This window comes from Clarias gariepinus, chromosome 21, assembly GCF_024256425.1.
Source record: "Clarias gariepinus isolate MV-2021 ecotype Netherlands chromosome 21, CGAR_prim_01v2, whole genome shotgun sequence".
Lineage (NCBI taxonomy): Eukaryota > Metazoa > Chordata > Actinopteri > Siluriformes > Clariidae > Clarias > Clarias gariepinus.
In genome coordinates, this window is record NC_071120.1 from 26,408,865 (window position 1) to 26,428,948 (window position 20,084).

General features: G+C 35.9%; 1 protein-coding gene across 1 annotated transcript in view; it reads right to left on the reverse strand.

Moving 5' to 3' along the window:
* Positions 1–19,533, reverse strand: part of srrm4 (serine/arginine repetitive matrix 4) — an 87,046-nt gene extending 67,513 nt beyond the window's left edge. The window contains exon 1 of the mRNA XM_053481340.1: positions 19,402–19,533. Coding sequence (XP_053337315.1) covers positions 19,402–19,532 — 131 coding nt within the window. The 5' untranslated portion in view covers position 19,533. The remainder of the gene's footprint in view (positions 1–19,401) is intronic.
* Positions 19,534–20,084: the final 551 nt, after the last annotated feature.

Sequence of the window (20,084 nt, forward strand, 5' to 3'; positions counted from 1 at the left end):
TAATTAGTATTAGTGACTAGTTGTAACTACTACTACTCAGTACTTACTGTTACTCAATAAGTCAATGGCTATTAATTTTTTTAAAACCTGCCATTTCTTAGTAACAGTATAGTCACTTAAACTAATAACTCAGTAACTACTAAATACCTAATACCTAGTAAATACTATAAGTAAGTAACTACGAAGTACTCAATAGTTATTAATAAGTAAGTAAGTATTTCTGTCAGGTGATGCTCAGTAACTAATATTTGTCTAGTAACTACTACTTTTTAAGAAACTTATTAACTATTAATAACTAAGTAACAATTCATACTGAATAACTTTACCTTGTTCAGTAGATACTAATCACTCATTAATTATTAATAACTTAGTAATAATTATATATTATTTATTATTTATTATAATTATTATATAGTACTAGTAACTACTACTTATTCAGTAACTACTGATGTCCAACAGTTAATAACAGTAACTCCTACTTGTTCAGTAAATACTAATCACTCAATAATATGTTAAAAAAAATCACTATTAATACTCAGTAACCACTATTTGTTAGGTAACTACTAATCACATATATCATTTATAACTGAGTAACTGTTAATATTGTTTAACTACGACTATGAGTGAAAACTAATCACTCATCAATTATTAATACATTAATAACTACTACTTCTTCAGTAATTACTAATATCTAATTTACTATAATAACTGATTAATAATCACTCAGTAACTACTACTTGTTCAGTAACCACTGACCACTCATTAGATATTAATAATTAAGTACCTATCTAATTGTCCAGTAACTACTAATGACTTATTAACTACTGAAAACTGAGTTCCTATTAATACTCAATAACTACTACTTGTTCAGTAAATACTAATTACTTTTAAGAAGTAATAAGTAAATTGTTGTTAAAACTTAATAACTACTACTTCTTCCGTAACTAATAATATCTATTTAACTATAAATTACTGAAAATCAACTTTTACTCAGTAACTACTACTTGTTCAGTTACTACTAAGATCTTATTAACTATCAATATTTGAGCAACTACAAATACCAGTAACCACTTCTTGTGCAATACCTACCAATCCCTCAATAACTAATAATAACTGAATAGCTACTAATTACTCAGTAACTATTACTTGTTCAGTACTAATCACTCATTAACTATACTTAACTTGGCAACTATTATTACTCATTAACAACTATTTGTTCAGTGACGTCTGATTACTCATTAACTAATAACAACTAAGTATCTATTAATTACATAGTTACTATTTATTACTCATTAATTACTAATTACACAGTAACTACTACATTTATTGTTGTCTTATAACAACAGGACACATTTTTTAAACTATATTATGCGTAACGTCTGCTATACACAACTGTATGTTTTTACAAAAAAAATTATATTTGAGAATTCCAAAGAAAGTGCGGTCTAAAGTGCAATAAAAACCACAGTTGGCTACTAAATAGCGAACACAACAAAGAGATTAAGAAAATGTCACTGCTGTTGTAGTTTTTATATAAAATCATGTCAGAACGACGGTGTGTTTAGGATTCTCGCTCCAGATAATTTACACTTTAATCTCAAACAACAGAGAGACCTAGAGCTTTAAAGCATGGCTCTAATCTTCTGTTTCAAGCTGAGGAGATAGTATTTTAGCTCAGTCGGTGAATTCCTAGCACACTGATATCTGTGTAAGAGGGTTAGTTGAGTATCACTGTGTAAATGTGTTGCAAAAAAAAGTCTTGATAATGAAGATTTGTTTGCAGGAATACAGGAAGAGTGACCTCTGCACTTGTGCTAAGTCATAGGAAAGAAGGTGTCCGCCTCTTATTATGCATAAATGTTTTCAATCTTGAAGTGGGCGTGGCCTAAACATTTCTTTAATTTCTTTAGTCTATTGATTTATTTTAAGATCGAAATTAAAGACCATAATCAAATCAAATCAAATCCTTTTCAAGGTCAAGACCAGTTGTCTACATTCATGCAAACGGTTATATTGTTTCCAAGGTGGAAAAAAAATTGAGAGACGTTTGTGCAGAAACCATAACCAAACATATTTTCACAAATACCTGGTCGAGACCACCAAGATAATATTTATTAAGTCCAATGCCCAAAACGAGGACAAGTCCAAAATAATACAAGAAAAGTTTTGAGTTTTTTTATAAGTTTTAAGATTCCCTTCATAACCTTTTGGAACGTTAGAATAATGTGCCTATTATTTGTATCTCGCTGCAGGGCCTATCTTATTATATTGTGTTTTTCAAAACGAGCAAAATTTTAAAATAAATTTTAACTTAATAAACGAGCGAAGTCTTTATATACGAGTACTGTAGTATGTATGCGCTTTGTCTGCCGGGCTTCACATGATCACAACTGAGTCAATGGTTCTTTTCAAATTAAGCTTGCAATCCAAGGTTTAACTATATTAGTAATATTTTTTGCCATAAATCTAAATAGAAATGTAAAGTGGATTCTAAATAATTTATTTTTAGTTTTCAGGTCTATATTTCATCTGATCAAATTATAACAGTTCTAAATCGTCCTGCGTATTAATGACTGACAGCATTAACTGTATTACCAGAACATTATTTATGTATAAAACAATCTATAATCGAGATCTACACAGCACTGTTACTTAACGTAAAGACACCATTACACAAAGTACATAAATCCACTAGGCTGCTCTGCTAGTGCTTCTTTTTACTGTAAGCTTCTTCTTTTCCTTCCCTAACAGGCTGTAATAATGCAGCGCTGCTGTCACTCCGTGAGGCCTTTACTGCTCTTTGGCTTCGACTGTAAAGTTTTTTTTACCTCATTAAGTCTTGATGGGAAACTCGCCTCGCTCGTTCCAACAGGAAGGAACAGAAATAATAAATGATCCTTTTTACCCTGTCTAGCCTAAGGGATATTCATGCGGGCTGAAAACATTGAGCAAAATGATCGTAGGAGTAAAATAATCACAAAAGAATAAAAATAAGGTTGAAAATATTGAAGTTTTACTGTATAGTCTGTAAATAATGTCGGGTAGCCTGAGGAAAATGACATGTTTTTTTTTACTATTCAAGGATTTAAATAATAATAGAAAAAATACCTCTATGCTCGCTACACTCGAAAATATTTATACCGAATTCTAACTTTATATTGCACATTAATGCTAATTTTACATTTACACTCTAAAATGTTAATGCCAGACTCCACCTTTACACTGAAATGTTTATATTTATCTCTCTTTACACTCGTGTTTAAACTGAAAATAATAAACTGTACTTTTAAACTAAAACAAAAACTCTACCTTTACACTGTAGAATGTTTATGCAAAATTTTATACTCTTGATTGTTTATGCTAAACATCAACTTTACTCTCTAATATGTTTATGCTAAACTGCAACTGAACAATTTAAACGCTAAATTACACCTTTACAATCCAAAATATTCATGCTTAACACTACCTTTACACTTTAAAATGTTTATGCTAATCTCTACCTTATGCCTTCACGAAACACTCACATCCATCCCTTCACAATATAACATTTCCACCAAATTAAACACTTTAAGCACTAAACTATTCACATGTACCTGTAAATCATTTACACTGAACTCTCACTTTATGATGTAAATCATTTATGCATGCTGTATTGTTCCTGTAACATAGTTCCAAAAATGTATATTACACGTGTAAGAATGTGTGTTTAAATGAAGAGAAAAAAATAAAATAAAGCCACTAATATAATGTGTAGCAAATACAATGTGTTGCGTAAATATTGAAATAATTTGATACGCTCATCTTTGGCAGACCTTAATGAGTATTAATTAGTATGCAAATGCAACAGTCACATAACAAGTTGTGAAAACAAACAAGATGTCGGAAACCCAAACAAGTAAAGATTTTTCTTGACAGATTCCGTTAAAAGTTTGTGTTTATTTATTTATTTATTTTTTTGCAAATTAGCTCTGTAAGCGCGTGATGGTTGTTTTAAAGTAAATTATAATAAGGCCTCAGGTCACATGATCTCATGCCATGGAAGTTGGGTTTAATTAGCATACTAAAGTACAGGCTACACAAAATTTAAAAAAAAAATTTTTTAGAGATATTTTTATAGATAAGCCCAAGGCAATAGCGATATTGCTGCCATTTTTATGAATATTCTTCTTATTCTTATTTATTGTACTTGTATAGTCTGAACCAATCTTTAAATGTTTTAAACTTCACTGTAACTTTACAGTTGAAACTGTTTACGCTGAACTCTACCTTGTGGCTGTCCTTTGTACCTTTACTGAGTTAACTTGTAAAATGAATAATCCAGCACTTATTAGAGAACAAAAGTAACTCTAGAGGTACATAATTAAATCTTGAGAAGCTTTGTTCTCTTTTAAAGGCACATTTATTATATGTAAACCTCGGGGAACAAAAAACGCATCTGTACAATGTATTTTGTTCTAACAGCATGTATAGTGTTTATCTTACTAAGTGGTATTTCATTAACCTTACACAGAGTTCTGCAACACAGCTTATTAAAAAGAAATCCCATCTCCCAGTAACTGGTTTGTCACCAGAAAATCTTTATTTAGGTGACTGGGAAGCAATGGAAAAAAGTTCTGTTTTAAGTCTTTAAGTTTGCAGTTTCTGCTCTATAGAGCTTTCTGTCCCATTTTATAGCACTTAGTCATTTCTGCATACATTAGCTCACTCCTAATCCTCGAACTAAAACCAGATTTTCAGAAACAATGTTTAAAAGCCTGACGCCATTGAGTGCCAATTAAAATATAAACATTATTCAATTCGTTATTAGGTCACGCTGGAGGATCATGAAGAGCTTTTCGCTAATTAGGTTTTGCTTTTAATAGTTAATGAAACATATATTGCTTAAGTGTATGAAAATGATGTCTGCCCTACTTACAGCTCTCAAACATGATTTCATACTTCCAAATTGTCTGCCGTCACAGAGTATGACGAGAGTGAGAGAGAGAGAAAATACACAAGGGTACTTCACTAAAGCAACCACATCAACTTCGCCTTCCTCTAATCACCTGCATGGTAATTATTCAGCCATCTCTTTAGCGATGTGATCTATTCTGAATGGTGACACGCCCACTGCAGCCAGTTGTAATCTAATTCCACACTTGTTCACACCTAGGGGCATTTTTATCGGAAATGGTAGAATGCAAAGAAGGTGCGACACTTCACACAGAAATGAACCCAAGCCATTTGTGTGATTTTTTTAAGCCCATGTAAGAAAGCATACACTGTACTTCAGTGGTGGCCAAACACGAATCCTGTATTCGAGTAAAAGTAGAGATGAAGGTGAAAGGGTTCGTCTACAGTATATGCCATCTGATGACTGATCTCCGCACTAAAGGTATATCCATTATTTCTGTGGCAGTTACTTATGGATTCGGGTTGTCAGGTCAATGGTATCTGAGCATTTGGGGGTAAAGGACCTTACCCAAGGGTCCAACAGTGGCAGCCTGGCAGCGTCAGGGAACGTGGGGCCGTCTGATCAGCAGTCAGTCACCTTAACCACCGAGCCACCCCTGTCCCACTAAAAGCAAAAATACCTGAGGTAAAATACTACTTAAGTAAAAGTGGAAGTCCTCAATTTACATTCTTACTTGAGAAAAAATAGAAAAGTGCTTACCTTTAAAGCACTAATGAACTTGTAGTAGCTCACTCTAGCCTTTAAGTTAAATAGTCTTAAATAGTCTTTCTCTCTCCCTCTTGCTCTCTTTCCTCTTCTCCTTTCCAACTGTAACCATGCTGTTTCATTATGGTCTGCAACCATTTCCACTTCTGATTTCAAACACCTGCTATACGATTAGTTGTTATGCGGCGGGAAGGGATATCACGCATTTGCGCATAACAATCAGCAGGTTGTAATATTTCTGTTTCCAGGAAATACTGTGTACCGGTAAAAGTACAGATATTTGTTGTAGGACATGGTTAAGTGAAAATAAAAAAGGTATCCACTAATAAAACTACTCAAGTAAATTACTCAAGTAAAATTACATGAAATATGTAAATGAGTAAAGGAACCAAGTAAACATACTTAGTTACCTTTTTATACCTCTGATATACTCAGCAAATGTAAATTATAAGTTAAAAAACAATGCAATAGGTTTGATATTGATTTTATGTTTCAATTATAATTTTTTTTGTTTTGTGCCCGTACCATTGGACAAAAAAAACAATAAATTAAATGACTAAATAATTCTTTGACTAATAGGACTAACACGAACATTCAAGTTACAAATTTCCACTGAAATGAACAGACCAAGGTTCGCAACGATCATTCGTAGATGCGAACAAATCGCCTCAACAAAACAGAGTTCACGGTCCAACACAGTGGAAAATGTTGACAGAATGGCGTCTGAGATTCCACTCGTAAACTTAGTTTGCAGTCTACAGTAAGTAAAGTCAACATCCATGCGCGTGTGTGTGTGTGTGTGTGTGTGTGTAAAAGTCGTCCTTCACACACACAGCCTGATTCTTTTCCAAGGTGAGGTGCATGTTAATTAGTTTAATTTTTATTTTATACTTTCTATTTATAATTTTTTTATAAATATATTTTTGGGTTGCGGAACAAATCATTGGAGTTTCCATTATTTCTTATGGGGAAATTTGCTCTAAGACAAAATGGCGTCCAAGGCTCCTCTCGTGATATTAGTGGCAAAGACAACATTTCACTGTGAATACTTGTAATATTTCCTTAGGCGCAGTTACGGATTTTGTTTAATTTTGTGTCTAAGGTGTACATGGCTCACCTTGTCCCAGACTTACGAACAAATCTGAGTTACGTACTTGGTCCGAAAATGGAACTTGTTTGTAAGTATTATAAATTTTTTCTTCTAATTTAATTACCAACCAGTGAGGGTGAAGGAAAACGCATGATTTCCCGGAGACACTTTAAGCAATTTGATCACTCTTTTGTGAGTCAATGTGATTCACTGATGCAACGACTCTAATCGATTCACACTTTAAAATTATTTTAGAACGTACGAATGTCTAAAAATTACAAATTCCATGAAAATATGCTACACATTTTCCTCAAAAAATATGATTAGTTTTATTCTTCTGCAAAGTAAAGTTGTGCAAAATACACTCTGTTTTGTGAGATAATTGCATCTTCTTATTCACATTCTTTTGTGTTTATTAGCAGTTTGTGCAATACCGCCACCTACTGCATTGGAGTGTGGAGCAGAAGAAGAAGGCTGTAAAAAAAATTACCGCTTTGTACAAGGCATCAGCAACACATCTGCAAACATCTGTACAGCATTTCAATGGTTATTAAATACTTATATTATTCTGATGTAATATTAGTGCTAATGAACTGAATCAAATTTAAAATAATTCACAGCTCCAGCGTTTATGTTGCTTAACACGGGAGTGCAACATACTCGGAGAAAAGAGCTATCCACCCTCTTATGCATCAACATTTAGCTAATGTCTTTATCGACAAGGGAGTTTTTTTTTTGCAGTATGATATTCATATCCTTCTCTAGTTTTCAAGTTATAATATAAACTTGTTACAGAATGGTTTCAGGTCTAGATGGTAATTTAATTCTTACTTTGTACTCACGTAGTCACTAATTAGGCTGTGTACGCTGCATTACATCGCTAATCCCTGGTTGTACTTTGTACATGTTTAAAATAAGAGTTAATTTAAAAATAATTACTTTAATAATCAAGCTAGCTCTCTAACTACCTTTAATGATGAGCTTGAATGCATAGATTCTGTAACTACAGCATTGAAAGTAGCATTGTAATTTAATTAAAGCTGTGAAAGGCGAGCAGCTGGTAGCACACTGAAACATTCAGCCTGAACCATACATCATGCTTGCTCAGAATTCATTCTGTTAACGCAAACTGTGCTCGTTGCCAAGTGCTCGGCTTTAAGCACCGATCCCGGGGTTCGGTTTCTGAATAAGAACTGACGTCTCAGAACTCCTTCATGCTCTTCTGTTACAAATACAGTTGTCAAGGACGTGATAATTGAACACAAAGAGACTTTTGAGAGATTACTTCTGCTCGGCACGTGCCGTGCTACTTGAGCCCATCTTGAAATCTCTGAGAAAAAAAAAAAAAAACTCGTTGGTTTCCTTTTTAACTCGTAAACTCTCTTTCACCGTCAGACTGCAAACATAGCGAGAGTCTTGTATCGCTCCTGCTCTGCCTTGCAGCTGCGCTTTTCATCGCGCTCACGATTACAGTCTTGGACTTCCGGCAAAATGAGATGGGAGTCTGCTCCCTGTGTGCTGTGATGTAAAATTACTGTGGATTTAAAGCTAAAGCTTTGCAGCCTGCCAGAGCATGCACACACACACACACACACACACAGAATGTCTTGGATAGATATACATAACAAAAGAGATGATGGTGCAAAAAAAACAGAGCATCATCGGTATGCAGAAATGCTGAAAAAAGGGACAGAGAGATGGAAAAGACGGGATTGAACACATACATGCATGTATAAAAAAGAGAAAGGTGTTATAAAATAATGATATAGAAGAGTAAAGTGAGTGATCTGTCCATGCAGAATAGTAAGAAATTAAAAGACAAAAAGGCGGCTCTCTTATGATGTCATTTATTTGTTTGTTTATGTGAACATGATTGGTCTCTACTACTTAATTCTTCTACTGATCACCTTTCACTGTATGACGGCTCAGCGTCTATCCTGGTGGGTGTGTTTTTTCGAGGATGACCCCGCACACATCTAAAAAGTACAAGGTCTCGTTAAGCGCTTTGTTGAGGGTGAAAGTAATTTAAAGCGTGATATGTTATAGCCTTAAAACTCAGCAGATCTCAACACCTGTGGGAGATTTTGGAGGGACGTCAACGATATTTTTCCCTTTTGAGAATGAATGATTTTCATCTGATAGAATAGTTAAGATAGTTAGGCTGGAACAGATCATCGGTTTATAGTAACAGTTATAGTTTAGGTTGAAACCTGACAACCCCAAGAAGCTTTATGGTTGGTTGGTGGTCTCTGAAAATTAATACATTTCTTATTGTTTAACAAAAATCTGCAGTATAGTGTCTCACGGTGCTGCTAGAGGAGGGGTATTCAACTAAAATGAAATGAGGTTCACATAGAGAAAATTACCTCAAGCAGGTCCGAAACATCATTATTTTATCGGAGGAGAAAAGTTTTCGGATACCCTTTAAATTTTACACAATCTCAAATATTATCATGAATTTATTTTTATTTTTTTTCAGTTTTAAACACATTCTGTTATTTGTTGACTTTGATACCAACAATTTAAAGAACTAATATTCTAAAACTATCAAACATTTACAGTAGTTTTGATATTCTTTCTTGTGAAGAAAATCAATATAATATCAACTGCATTTCTTTGTGTCTGTCTGATGCAGCCACACCTTTTGAAACACAAGATTTTTCTGCAACTCTTTTATGATAATATTGGAGATTATAAATTTTTTTTTTACTATTGTATAATCAAGCAGACTGAAATCAACTTAAGGAAGGACAAAGCATTTCAACAATATTAAACAAGAGGGCTTTGTATATAAAAATAAAATGGATTACGATTAAAAGTTTTGTTTCTAAACAGTCACAAAAAAAAAATGTCAACACATTGAACAGTTATATAATTATAATTATGTCCATATTCCTCCTCCTGTCTCCTGCTCACATGTCTTCCCTTGTATTGCTCTGTCACTTGCCTCTTTTTAATCTGTTTGTGTGTTTTGGCCGCCTGGAATGAACAGATTTGATTGGTTGTGTAGCATCACGTGAGCTGACTTAATTTACATTCGATTGGTTGTGGGTTTCCGGGTCAAACCTGTACCGTAAAGACAGGAAAAGCTGTGCCGGATAACAATAGAGCCCCTTATTAAATTATGTCCTGTATAGACTCAGACCTATAATTAATAATTTGATTATACAGGCCCGTCTGTATAACTGTGACTCCTACGCGAGAGGGTCAAAACCAAAATGGCGCACCCGGTTAAAAAAAATTAAGTGCGCCTTCTTCATGACAACTCTCCACCCCTTCAGCTCACAAAACGGTGAAACTTGCGTAAACCAAACACGCGTAAACCAAATTTAATTTTCCCATAAGAAACAATGTAAACTCAAATTATTCGTTCCACAGCCCAAAAAAATAAATACATAGAAATAATTAACACAAAATATTAAGTAAAAATAAAACAAATTAACCTGCACTTTACCTTTTAAAAAAAGTAAAATAATTCCCGACAGATAAGTGTTTCCGTTCAAGTGTTTCACGCTGCGTGTGTGTATGTGTGTGTGTGTGTGTGTGTGTGTGTGTGTGTGTGTGAAGCCCCTCCTGTCCCAAGAGAGAGTGTATGAACCGGCTTGGTGTCAACTTATGCGCATGCACACATATAAGAGAGGCTGAGGGAGAAAATGGATTTTTAACTTTCTAATGAGACTTTATTACACAGTAAACATTCCTTATTCGAATTTCACATAAACCCACTTTAACGGAAAGACTTTTGTCTGAAAAATTAGCAAGAAACATTGCTAATGACACTCGTGTGAGCGCATACTAACGGAATCACTGCTGTAAAGTAAAACAAACAAACAAATTAACCTGCACTTTACCTTTGAAAAGATTGGCGACAGAGCAGTTTCTGTAAAAAGCAGAGAGTGTGTGTGTTCATGTTCGCTCTAAACGCGCGCGCAAGAGAGTGTGACTCCCATACACACACACACACACACACACAAATCTTTGCTCGCCTTGCGGAACGTTCGCGAACCGTGTTACTCGTAATCCGAGGTTTCACTGTACGTTATTTTTTCTTAGCATTAATAACAATTGTTCTACATTTCTGTTGTAGATTTTTGTTTGTGCTTCCTGCATCACATACTGTAGACCAGTGGTTCTCAAACATTTTCTGTCATTCCCCACTTAAGAGGGTGGACGAATTTTCAAGCCCCACTTGTCAACAAAATGATAACGAAAATGGCCACGTGTACTATTTATTAAAATATCAATTTCTAAACCGATAAGATCAAATAACACCAAGTTCAAAACAGATAAAATACACGTGCAATTATTATAACAGGTTTACTTTGTTACTTATCTAGAGCTTTCTTTCAAAAAAAGATGTTGTCGATAAGTGTCTTCCTACTTTGTCTCATGCTGTCTGCTGCCAGCGGTTTAAGACACAAAACACACATGGGTCTCTCCTCTGCCCCCACCATCCCCACCATGAATTCAAGCGCAACATAGGCTTCATCATGTTTTCCTTTCGGCTGGATTTTTGGTTGATTAGGCTGATAGTGCTGAATCACCTGCTTATTTGTGGTCCATGTAACAAATGTATCCATTGATGTTATTATGCTCACTACATACAGTACGCAACTGTGTTATGGTCTAAAATGCCCCCGACCTAGGCCACGGATTGCCCACCTAAATTCATAGGTTTATGGTTTACAAATAACAAATATTAAAGCAATATTAAAAAAAAGCTTGTATAGGGGGCAAAATATATAAATTATATATTTTTTCATAACCACATGTATATTTTTATATTGCTTATTTTATAATAAAAATCATTTCCTGTAATTTTTCACCACAAACAATATTTAGTGCAATTTGTGATAAATAATTTGTTATTTGTACATTGACAAACCCCTGCAAAATAAATGTGCCATAAAATAATCATTTTGGGAGATTTGTATTAATCGTCTCGACGGCTGTCACGTGCCTAGGGTTCATTATAATAGTAATAATATATTTAATAATAATAAACCTTTAAATGTATGTCCTAATATAATATTTGATAGAGATTATGTAGGGGGGCAATCCGTGGCAGGAGGGCATTTTAGCGCATAACACCTGTTTGTGTCCGCGGTAAAGTTAGTTTGATATTCGCATCTCCGAATTCAATAGCTGCGTAAATAAACCCGCGAATAAGATACCCACATATATTTCCTCTCTACAGTGTGTTTAAGCTACATCCGCCTTAAATTATAGATGTTTAAAAGCATAAACACCATTATTCTCTACGGCGCAACGAATGACTTAGGGATCATCGCAAAATGCCGCACACCAACAAAAAGCGCAGAACGATATTGATCTTCCCTTTTGTTCAGCACCTGAAGGATTAAAAAGCAACTTTGTTGCCAAACTGGAAACTAGAAATGCCAGACTAGTACTGCTTGATAAAATATTAATGTTTAACAAAAACACAGAAACATCAGCATACACATTGGAATAAATGAAATGACATATATAATACTGAATGTTTCCTTATATATTGTTCCTCTGGAATTAACATGCCGACGTTAAACCGTTATTGTTGCACTATGGTTCCACTTTTTCTCTGATGTTATTTTAATTTATTTGTATTAATGATCCATTTCTTTGTGTGTCATTATTTAGTTTCGAGTGTCCGATAAAAAAAATAAAGATTTAAAAAATCAATAAAGAAAAGCATGAATTTTCTAGTTTCTACTTTCCTAGTACCGATTCTAATTATTAGAATATTTTTTAGTAAAACAATTTCCACTAATTCCCTCCCGTTCATTGCGCCCCACCTGTCATGTCTCTATTCCCCACTAGTGGGGCGCGCCCCACACTTTGAGAACCACTGCTGTAGACAAAGTCCACACTAACTAGCAGCTCATATGCACTCGAGTCAACACTTTACTGATGGAGCCTGACGTTTGTATGTGTGTACATTAACTTCTCACAATGAACGGCAGAAAACAACAATGTTTATTTAACAACGACATCAAGATTATGTGTTCAAAAATCCACTTCCTCATCCGTGTGTACCGTCGGCTTGTCTTCTGTCTCCTTTGGGCTGAAAGCTGAATGCATCTAAAGTACGCTTGATTAATTTAGAATTTCTGAGCTAAACTACAGGCCACGAGTGTTCCTTTACTCGTTAGCGACGTTTATGCAAATCTAAAGAGCAGGACAACAAAAATACTTTCATCTGATCAGAACTTTATTCTTTTACTTTGTATCGTTCCTGTGGTGAATTCCTTTCTCTCTTTAATATGACATCTGCTGGTGTAACAGGTCCATCCCTGCCCCCCGCCCCCTTTTTAGACTACAGACCATCTGCTCTCCATCCCCCCCCCCCCCCCCAACACACACACACACACACACACACACACACACACACAAACAGAGGCTTACCCCTGAATTTACCCCTATCAGTGCATTTCTAATGAAGACTGTAACTCACAAGCAGCTGCCTGAAGCTGAAAAGGGCTAAAATCTCTAGTCTGCTTCGCTCTAAATACCCCCCCGGGGTGAAAAAAAATAGAAGGAGGAGGAGCAACGTAATCTTTATAACCACTCCGCTGTGGATGAAAGAAAGGGGAAAAGAGGAGGAGGACGAGGACTAAGGAAACAAGGGAACAAAAGCAGAGAGACAGATTGAATGCAGGAGAAACGAGAGCCACACAATGATCAGGTGTGTGTTTGTGTGTGTGTGTGTGTGTGTGTGTGTGTGTGTGTGTGTGTGTTCCCTCAGGGCTGTATCCGTTCAGGCTGTCTGTCCACTGGACAGTGTTTATTCTCTATGAATAACGATGCACCTGAAGCTGAACGCGACGCTGCTGCTCTGCTCGCTGACGGCGTTTCTTTTAAAAGGACTGACGACGGAAACCTGAACAAATGCTTTGAATTAAAATTTCATGAAACTGTCCGAGTTTGTTTTCCATCGCAGTGAAAAAAGTCTGCTTTGGACTGGAGTGATCGCAGCAAGAGAAAAGGAAGTGATGTGTGCTGTGAAATTACACACATTCATTCAGCTGTAAATGTTAGACACGTGCGAGAGAGAGAGACACGGAGAAGACGGATAAAACTCAGGACCAGGAGATGTTAAAGAGTGAGAGAGAGAGAGAGAGAGAGAGAGAGAGATAAAGACAGTTAGGGATAATATGGACATAGGGACATAAAAAGAGACAGAGAGATGGACAGAAACAGTTCGATAAAGACAGTGACACAAAGAGACAGAAAGAACAGAGAGAGACAGACAGACATAGACAGACAGAGAGACATAGAAAAACAGTAAGAGCGACAGAAGGACAGTATAAAGCAGAGAAAGAGAGACAAATAGGTAGAGTAACACAGAGAGACATAAAGAAAGACAGGAATTTGATAAAGACAGAGAGATACAAAAAGAGACAGAGAGGCACATAGTGAGACAAAAAGACACAGAGAGAGACAGACATAGATAAACAGAGAGAGACATAGAAGCAAAGAAACACAGAGAAATGGACAGAAAGACAGTGGAAAGTGATACAGAAAATGGCAAAAAGACGCATAGAAAAACAGGGAGACAGACAAAATAGTTAGATTAAGACAGAGAGAGAGAAACAGAGAGACGCATAGGAAGACAGAAAAAAGTCAGAAAGACAGAGAGACAAAGAGAAAGAGGCACATAGAGAGATGGAGAGACACAGCCAGAAAGACAGAGAGACACAGAGGGAGAGAAATATATATATATATATATATATATATATATATAAAGAGAGACAGAGAGACAAAGAGAGATACAAATAGAGACAGGGAGAGAGACACAGAAATATGGCGAGAGAGAATGAGAAGAGAGAAAAGTATTCTCCACTGGCTGGTCTTTACCTTCAGCTCATTACCACACACACACACACACACACACACACACACACTTGAACAGGGTTCTACTTCAAAAGCATCCAGAGTAAAACTCAGTGTTCTCTGGCACTGAATCGACACACTCATCTCACACTCACACACACACACACACACACACACACACACAGTGATCGCTGAAACGAGCTGCTGTAAAAGAGACATGAGTGTGAGAGAGTGGAGACAGGGACCTGCACTTTCTATCAGAGCAGAACAAATTCCATAATTTGGTGGAATTTAGTTTGAAAAATTTCAAATGACGTCCCACATTCATCATCACCAACACGATGCCCCTTCTGCCTCACACTGACGCACTACTAGACTTTTTCTGGGGCAGAACGATTGCAAAACAGTTCAAATTATTTTCTGAAAGTACCTGTTCACGGGAGGCGAAGCCCTTTCAAGGTCTGTAGAAAAGAAGAGCCAGAGTGATAGAGACAGCATGAGAGAGAGACAGAGAGAGATGTGGACAGAGAGAAGAACGACAGAAAGACAAGAGTGAGAGACACCGTGCAGGCATAGAGAGAGATGGAGACAGAGAGACAGCATAGGAGAGACAAAGAGGCTTAGGAAAAACAAACTGTGGAGAAAGAAAATAGAAACAGAAGAGGATTTGAAAAGAAAGAATGTAAGAAATAACATAATATAGCAAAAATATCTTGGAAAAGTCTTGTCTCCAGAAAAAAGAAGGAAAATTAGAAAGATGCAAAATGAGAAAGAAGTGAAACGAGAGACGGAAAACAAACGGAGAGAAGATCAGTGTGGAGGAAAACATGAAAAAGAACTCAAGAATCGAGAGAGATAGACAGTGAGAGAAGCGAAGGAATAAAAAAGACAAACTAAAAGACGGGAAGTAAAAGATTAAAGCTAATAATGGATACACAGATGAGTGTTTTTCTCTTTCTTTTGAAGATAAAACAACAACAACAACAGAACTGTGGCATAAATATATATTAATAAAAAGGTAGAGAGAGAGACCTTGTGTAATTTACTGAACACACACTTTATAGTTTCTAAAAATAAAAAAAAGGTATATTGCGTATTGTGAATAGAATTCAATGCAGTCTTTGGTGTGCGTAAAAAAAAATTAGCTGCAGCATCGCAGTTCTCCAGTAACGGATCGAGATGTATAAGATTTTCAAGACACACACACACACACACACACTTAGAGCAGGAGCTGTCTCGCTTTCTCTCTCTCTGCCTTTTGACTCACGCTCAAAGCGAATAATACAACAGCTGACCTTCGGAAAAAATAGGGAACAATGACCTTCAACACACAACCGCGCACACACACACACACACACACACACACACACACACATAAATACTGTGACCACATTTCCTTCTCTAATCTTTAATGAGGTGATGACATGATTGTTTCCAGGTGAGACGGACGACCTGCAGCACCTTCTACAGCTTTAAATCTTTTTGCACTACAGCATTAATGAAAATGACATCAAATATATTTATTTATCTTCACGCTGCCTCACCCAAATGAGGATGAGTTCCCTACTCAGTCTGGTCATCTCGAGGTTTCTTCCTCACGTCGTCTCACCGAAATGTTTACGTTTTTTCATTTTTATATTTTTTATATTTTATTTTTATATTGCTGTATAATCCATTGTGACATCCATTCTTACACGTGCTATACAAATAAAACTTTTCTGTTTGCCGAGCAGAAAAAAAGATAAAGATGTAGCAGATCAACTCAAAGTGAGCGATGTATGAATCTTAACTTCACCCACAGTGTGTGAGGAGGAATAAAAAAAAGACACAGTCTGTAAAAAACTGTAGTCCGGTAGTGTACATTCGGATCACCTTTACCACATCTTGTCCTTGTTACTCTTCAACTTTCATTAAAAAGTTGCTCTTCTGGTAGTAGATTTCCAAAAAAACAGAAATATATATATAGTATTAGTGTGTGTGTGTGTGTGTGTATGTGTGTGTGTGTGTGTATACAGTTTATGAGTTTGTGCATGTACTAAGAGTCTTACTTGTTATTTTTTATAATCGTTGTTATCTTTAGTGGAATGTTAGATGGCTTAGATGAGCGAAAATAACCTTTTAGAACATGTTAACACGTTTTTGTTTATTTATGCATATTGCATTTTGTTTTTGGTTCTTTCTATGTTTGCTGAATGCAATAAAATTAATAAAATGCTTTGTGATAATCTATCTATCTATCTATCTATCTATCTATCTATCTATCTATCTATCTACGTTACACTGTTTCCTGCCGTCTCTGTGTGATATCCACAGGGACGAGCCAATACAATATTATCACGATACCCAGGCGCCAATTGATTTGTATTGCAATTCTGCAAGTATCACGACTTTATAAATATCCTTCTATATTAATTTTATTTTAGATGTCTTTATAGTTCTAAACAAACCCAGCAAATAATTCGCTCCTACCACACAGGATGCTGGGCTGCCTGCCTATGTGTGCAAAATTTACAGCACCACCTGTAGGAGCATAGAGGAACTGCAACATATTACCAAATGCCAAAATATGTAGGTTCAAATTTAATAAAAAAGATAATTTAGGATTTTTAAGTCAGTGTTCACTTTTCCCCTATCTCTAGTATTCTGTGTTTTTGACTTGTGTTGCTTTCTTAGTTTTCACCCTGAATACCTGTGAAAAGATTTCAAGACCAGGTCCATTGTCTTAGGAATACAAACAGGCTGAAACAAAATGTAAAGTGTGTGCTGATAAAGCTGCTAATGTATAACAGATATAATGTGTTATGGTTCCAACTTGTAGTATGATATTGTTGATCTGACCCACACTGTCCTTCAACATCCAAAAACTTCTCCATCTAGATGTAGACTAGGTACAGTTGAACTACATCAGAAGTTTGGACACACCTTTGAACACAAGGGTTTTGCTTTCTCACTCACTCACTCACTCAGTGACTCACTTACTCTCTGTCGCAGGATGAGCCTATCCCAGGGAACTAAGGGCATGAGGCTGGACAGGGTCATCCCAAGCCACACACTCTTACATACAATTTTCGGAAACTTAAACACCTGGAGGAAACCATGGGGAGAACATGCAAACTCCACTCACACAGACCTACTGTATGGTGTCATTTGAACACCCAACCCTGAAGGTGCAAGGCCACAGTGCTAACCAACATACCATGACAATGTTTTGCTGTATTGTTTTTCCCACATTGTAGAACAATGCTTAAAACCAACAGGCCATCATTCCTTTAAGATATGCATGTTAAAGTTAGTTGAAAATCCCATCAAGTGCTCTGATGAAACTAGATCTCATGAAGGAAACTCATAAGCCATCTCAGGAAACAAACACCAAAACTTACCTCTGCTGCAGAGGAGAAGTTCATTTAGAATTCACGGCTTCAGTAATCACCAGTGAAGGTTTTTAGAACCGCACATTAGATCCTACATGAATACTTGAAAGAGCTTACTTACCAGACATAACATTTCAACACCTCAACTGTTCACATGAGATTCTTGGATATGATCAAATGTCTTTCATTGTAGAAAATAGCGAACAGAAGGTTCGCTAAAGAAAGACTCTTGAATTAGTAGGTATGTCCAAATTCTTTGATTCTGTACAGTATGTTAACCAAATAATGATTTAGCAATGAATTTTTCAATGTGCTGCCAGTTTTATTTCTTAAATATAAAATACTTTTGTGATTTTTGGACCCATATTCCCCATTCCCAGCTGAGATATTTCATGTTACTGTAACATCAAAACATTTTGTCACAAGTCTTTTCAATCATTTTGACACCTCTGCTATTAAACTGCAAATGCTACGCATGGCATACTGGATGGTTTGAGCAACTGAGAGACATTTAAAAGCGACAAAATCTTTTTGTTGTATAATGAATTAAAATGGACTAAAACTGACTAGCAGTGACTATATGTAATATATAATCATTTAGATTTCTGTGGGGTTTTGTGTAGCATGTTAGTGTGAAACCCATGATAATGAAAGAAAGGTAAACTATTTTTTATTGAAAATATGATAAAAATGAAAACATTAAGAGACTAAACTCCTGTATAAAGTGCAAAGCCATAAAATCAACAAAAAAAGTAATCCCACATGTCTTATTTCATGTTTAAGCCAAAAAAAAGGAAGAAAAATCTTAGAGGGTCCAAAAAATAGCTGAATATTTAACAAGCTGATTATTTCTTTAATAAAAAAGTAATAAAAAACTATTGTATAATGTTAAAGAAATAAAAAATAAACAAATTTACTTAAAAAAATAAAACTTTTATAAAAATAAAATTGTCCACTAACTAAAAATAATAACAGTAATGACCGTAATAACCAAATATTTTGTTATGTTACTTTATATAAAAATTATTGTAATTATATATTATTAATGTTTTTATACAATTTTAAGTCCTTTTTTATATTTTAAATAAAACTTGAAAAACATGAGAACATTAAGAGACTGTATAAAGTGCAGAAATTATAAAACCTGAAAATAAATAAAGTAATGGGAAAAAATGTAGAACTAAAAAGTAACATTTAGAGGTAGCCATCGGGTTTACTGTTGCATTTTGTCAATCCTACATTTTAAGTTTCTTGTAGATACTAATTAAATTTAAAAAAATCACTTTAAAATTAAATCATAAAATTGACAAAAACAAAAAGATCGTGTGCACCTCTAATTACGTAAATTGTACTGTCTTTGGACATTGTTGTTTCATTTGAATTGCTTGTTTACGTGTTTGTGTTGTTAACTCGTGTATTTAGCTAACCCCTCAGGTAGAGTGGCTTGTTACCTGTTGGCTTCCCTGCGCGCGGCGATGCTCGCGATGATGACGCTCTCGGGTCTGGGCGTGGCCACGGCTTTAAACGTTCCTCTCCAGAACTTGTCAAAGAGCTGCTTCTCCCCCTGGAGCAGACTGGCCATGGTCCCGGATGTTCCCGGACTGATAGCCTTAGCCCAAGATTTGACACCGAGCCCAGGAAACCGTTAGTCCAATACACACTGTCTCTGTTTCACACAGACACACAAACACACTCACACAGAGCTGCAGTACCACGGGAGCTGTCCAAGTTCAGCACCTCGGTCTCGCCATAAACTCTAATCTTGCCGTTATTTATTTATTATTATTATTTTTTTAATAAATAACGATTTACTTTTTTAAATATTTTAAATCCTAACGGCGGTTAGAGCGTTGTCATTGGCGACGGCTCCTGACTGGCTCGGAATCCTGCTGCTTTCTTCCAGAACGCGTGCGAGACGCACGGACCTGCACGCGACTACAGACAAAGCTCAGTGCTTGGCAGCGAGTCTGAGCGCGCGCGCGCGTGTGTGTGTGTAAGAGAGAGAGAGAGAGAGAGAGAGAGAAATAGTGGGTCGCGCGACAGAGTGGGGTGCGTGCGTGAGTATGTGTGTGCGCGCGCGGACTGAGCGCGAGTGAGCAGCTCCACTGAAGGTGGCTCGTTATGGGAGGCGCAG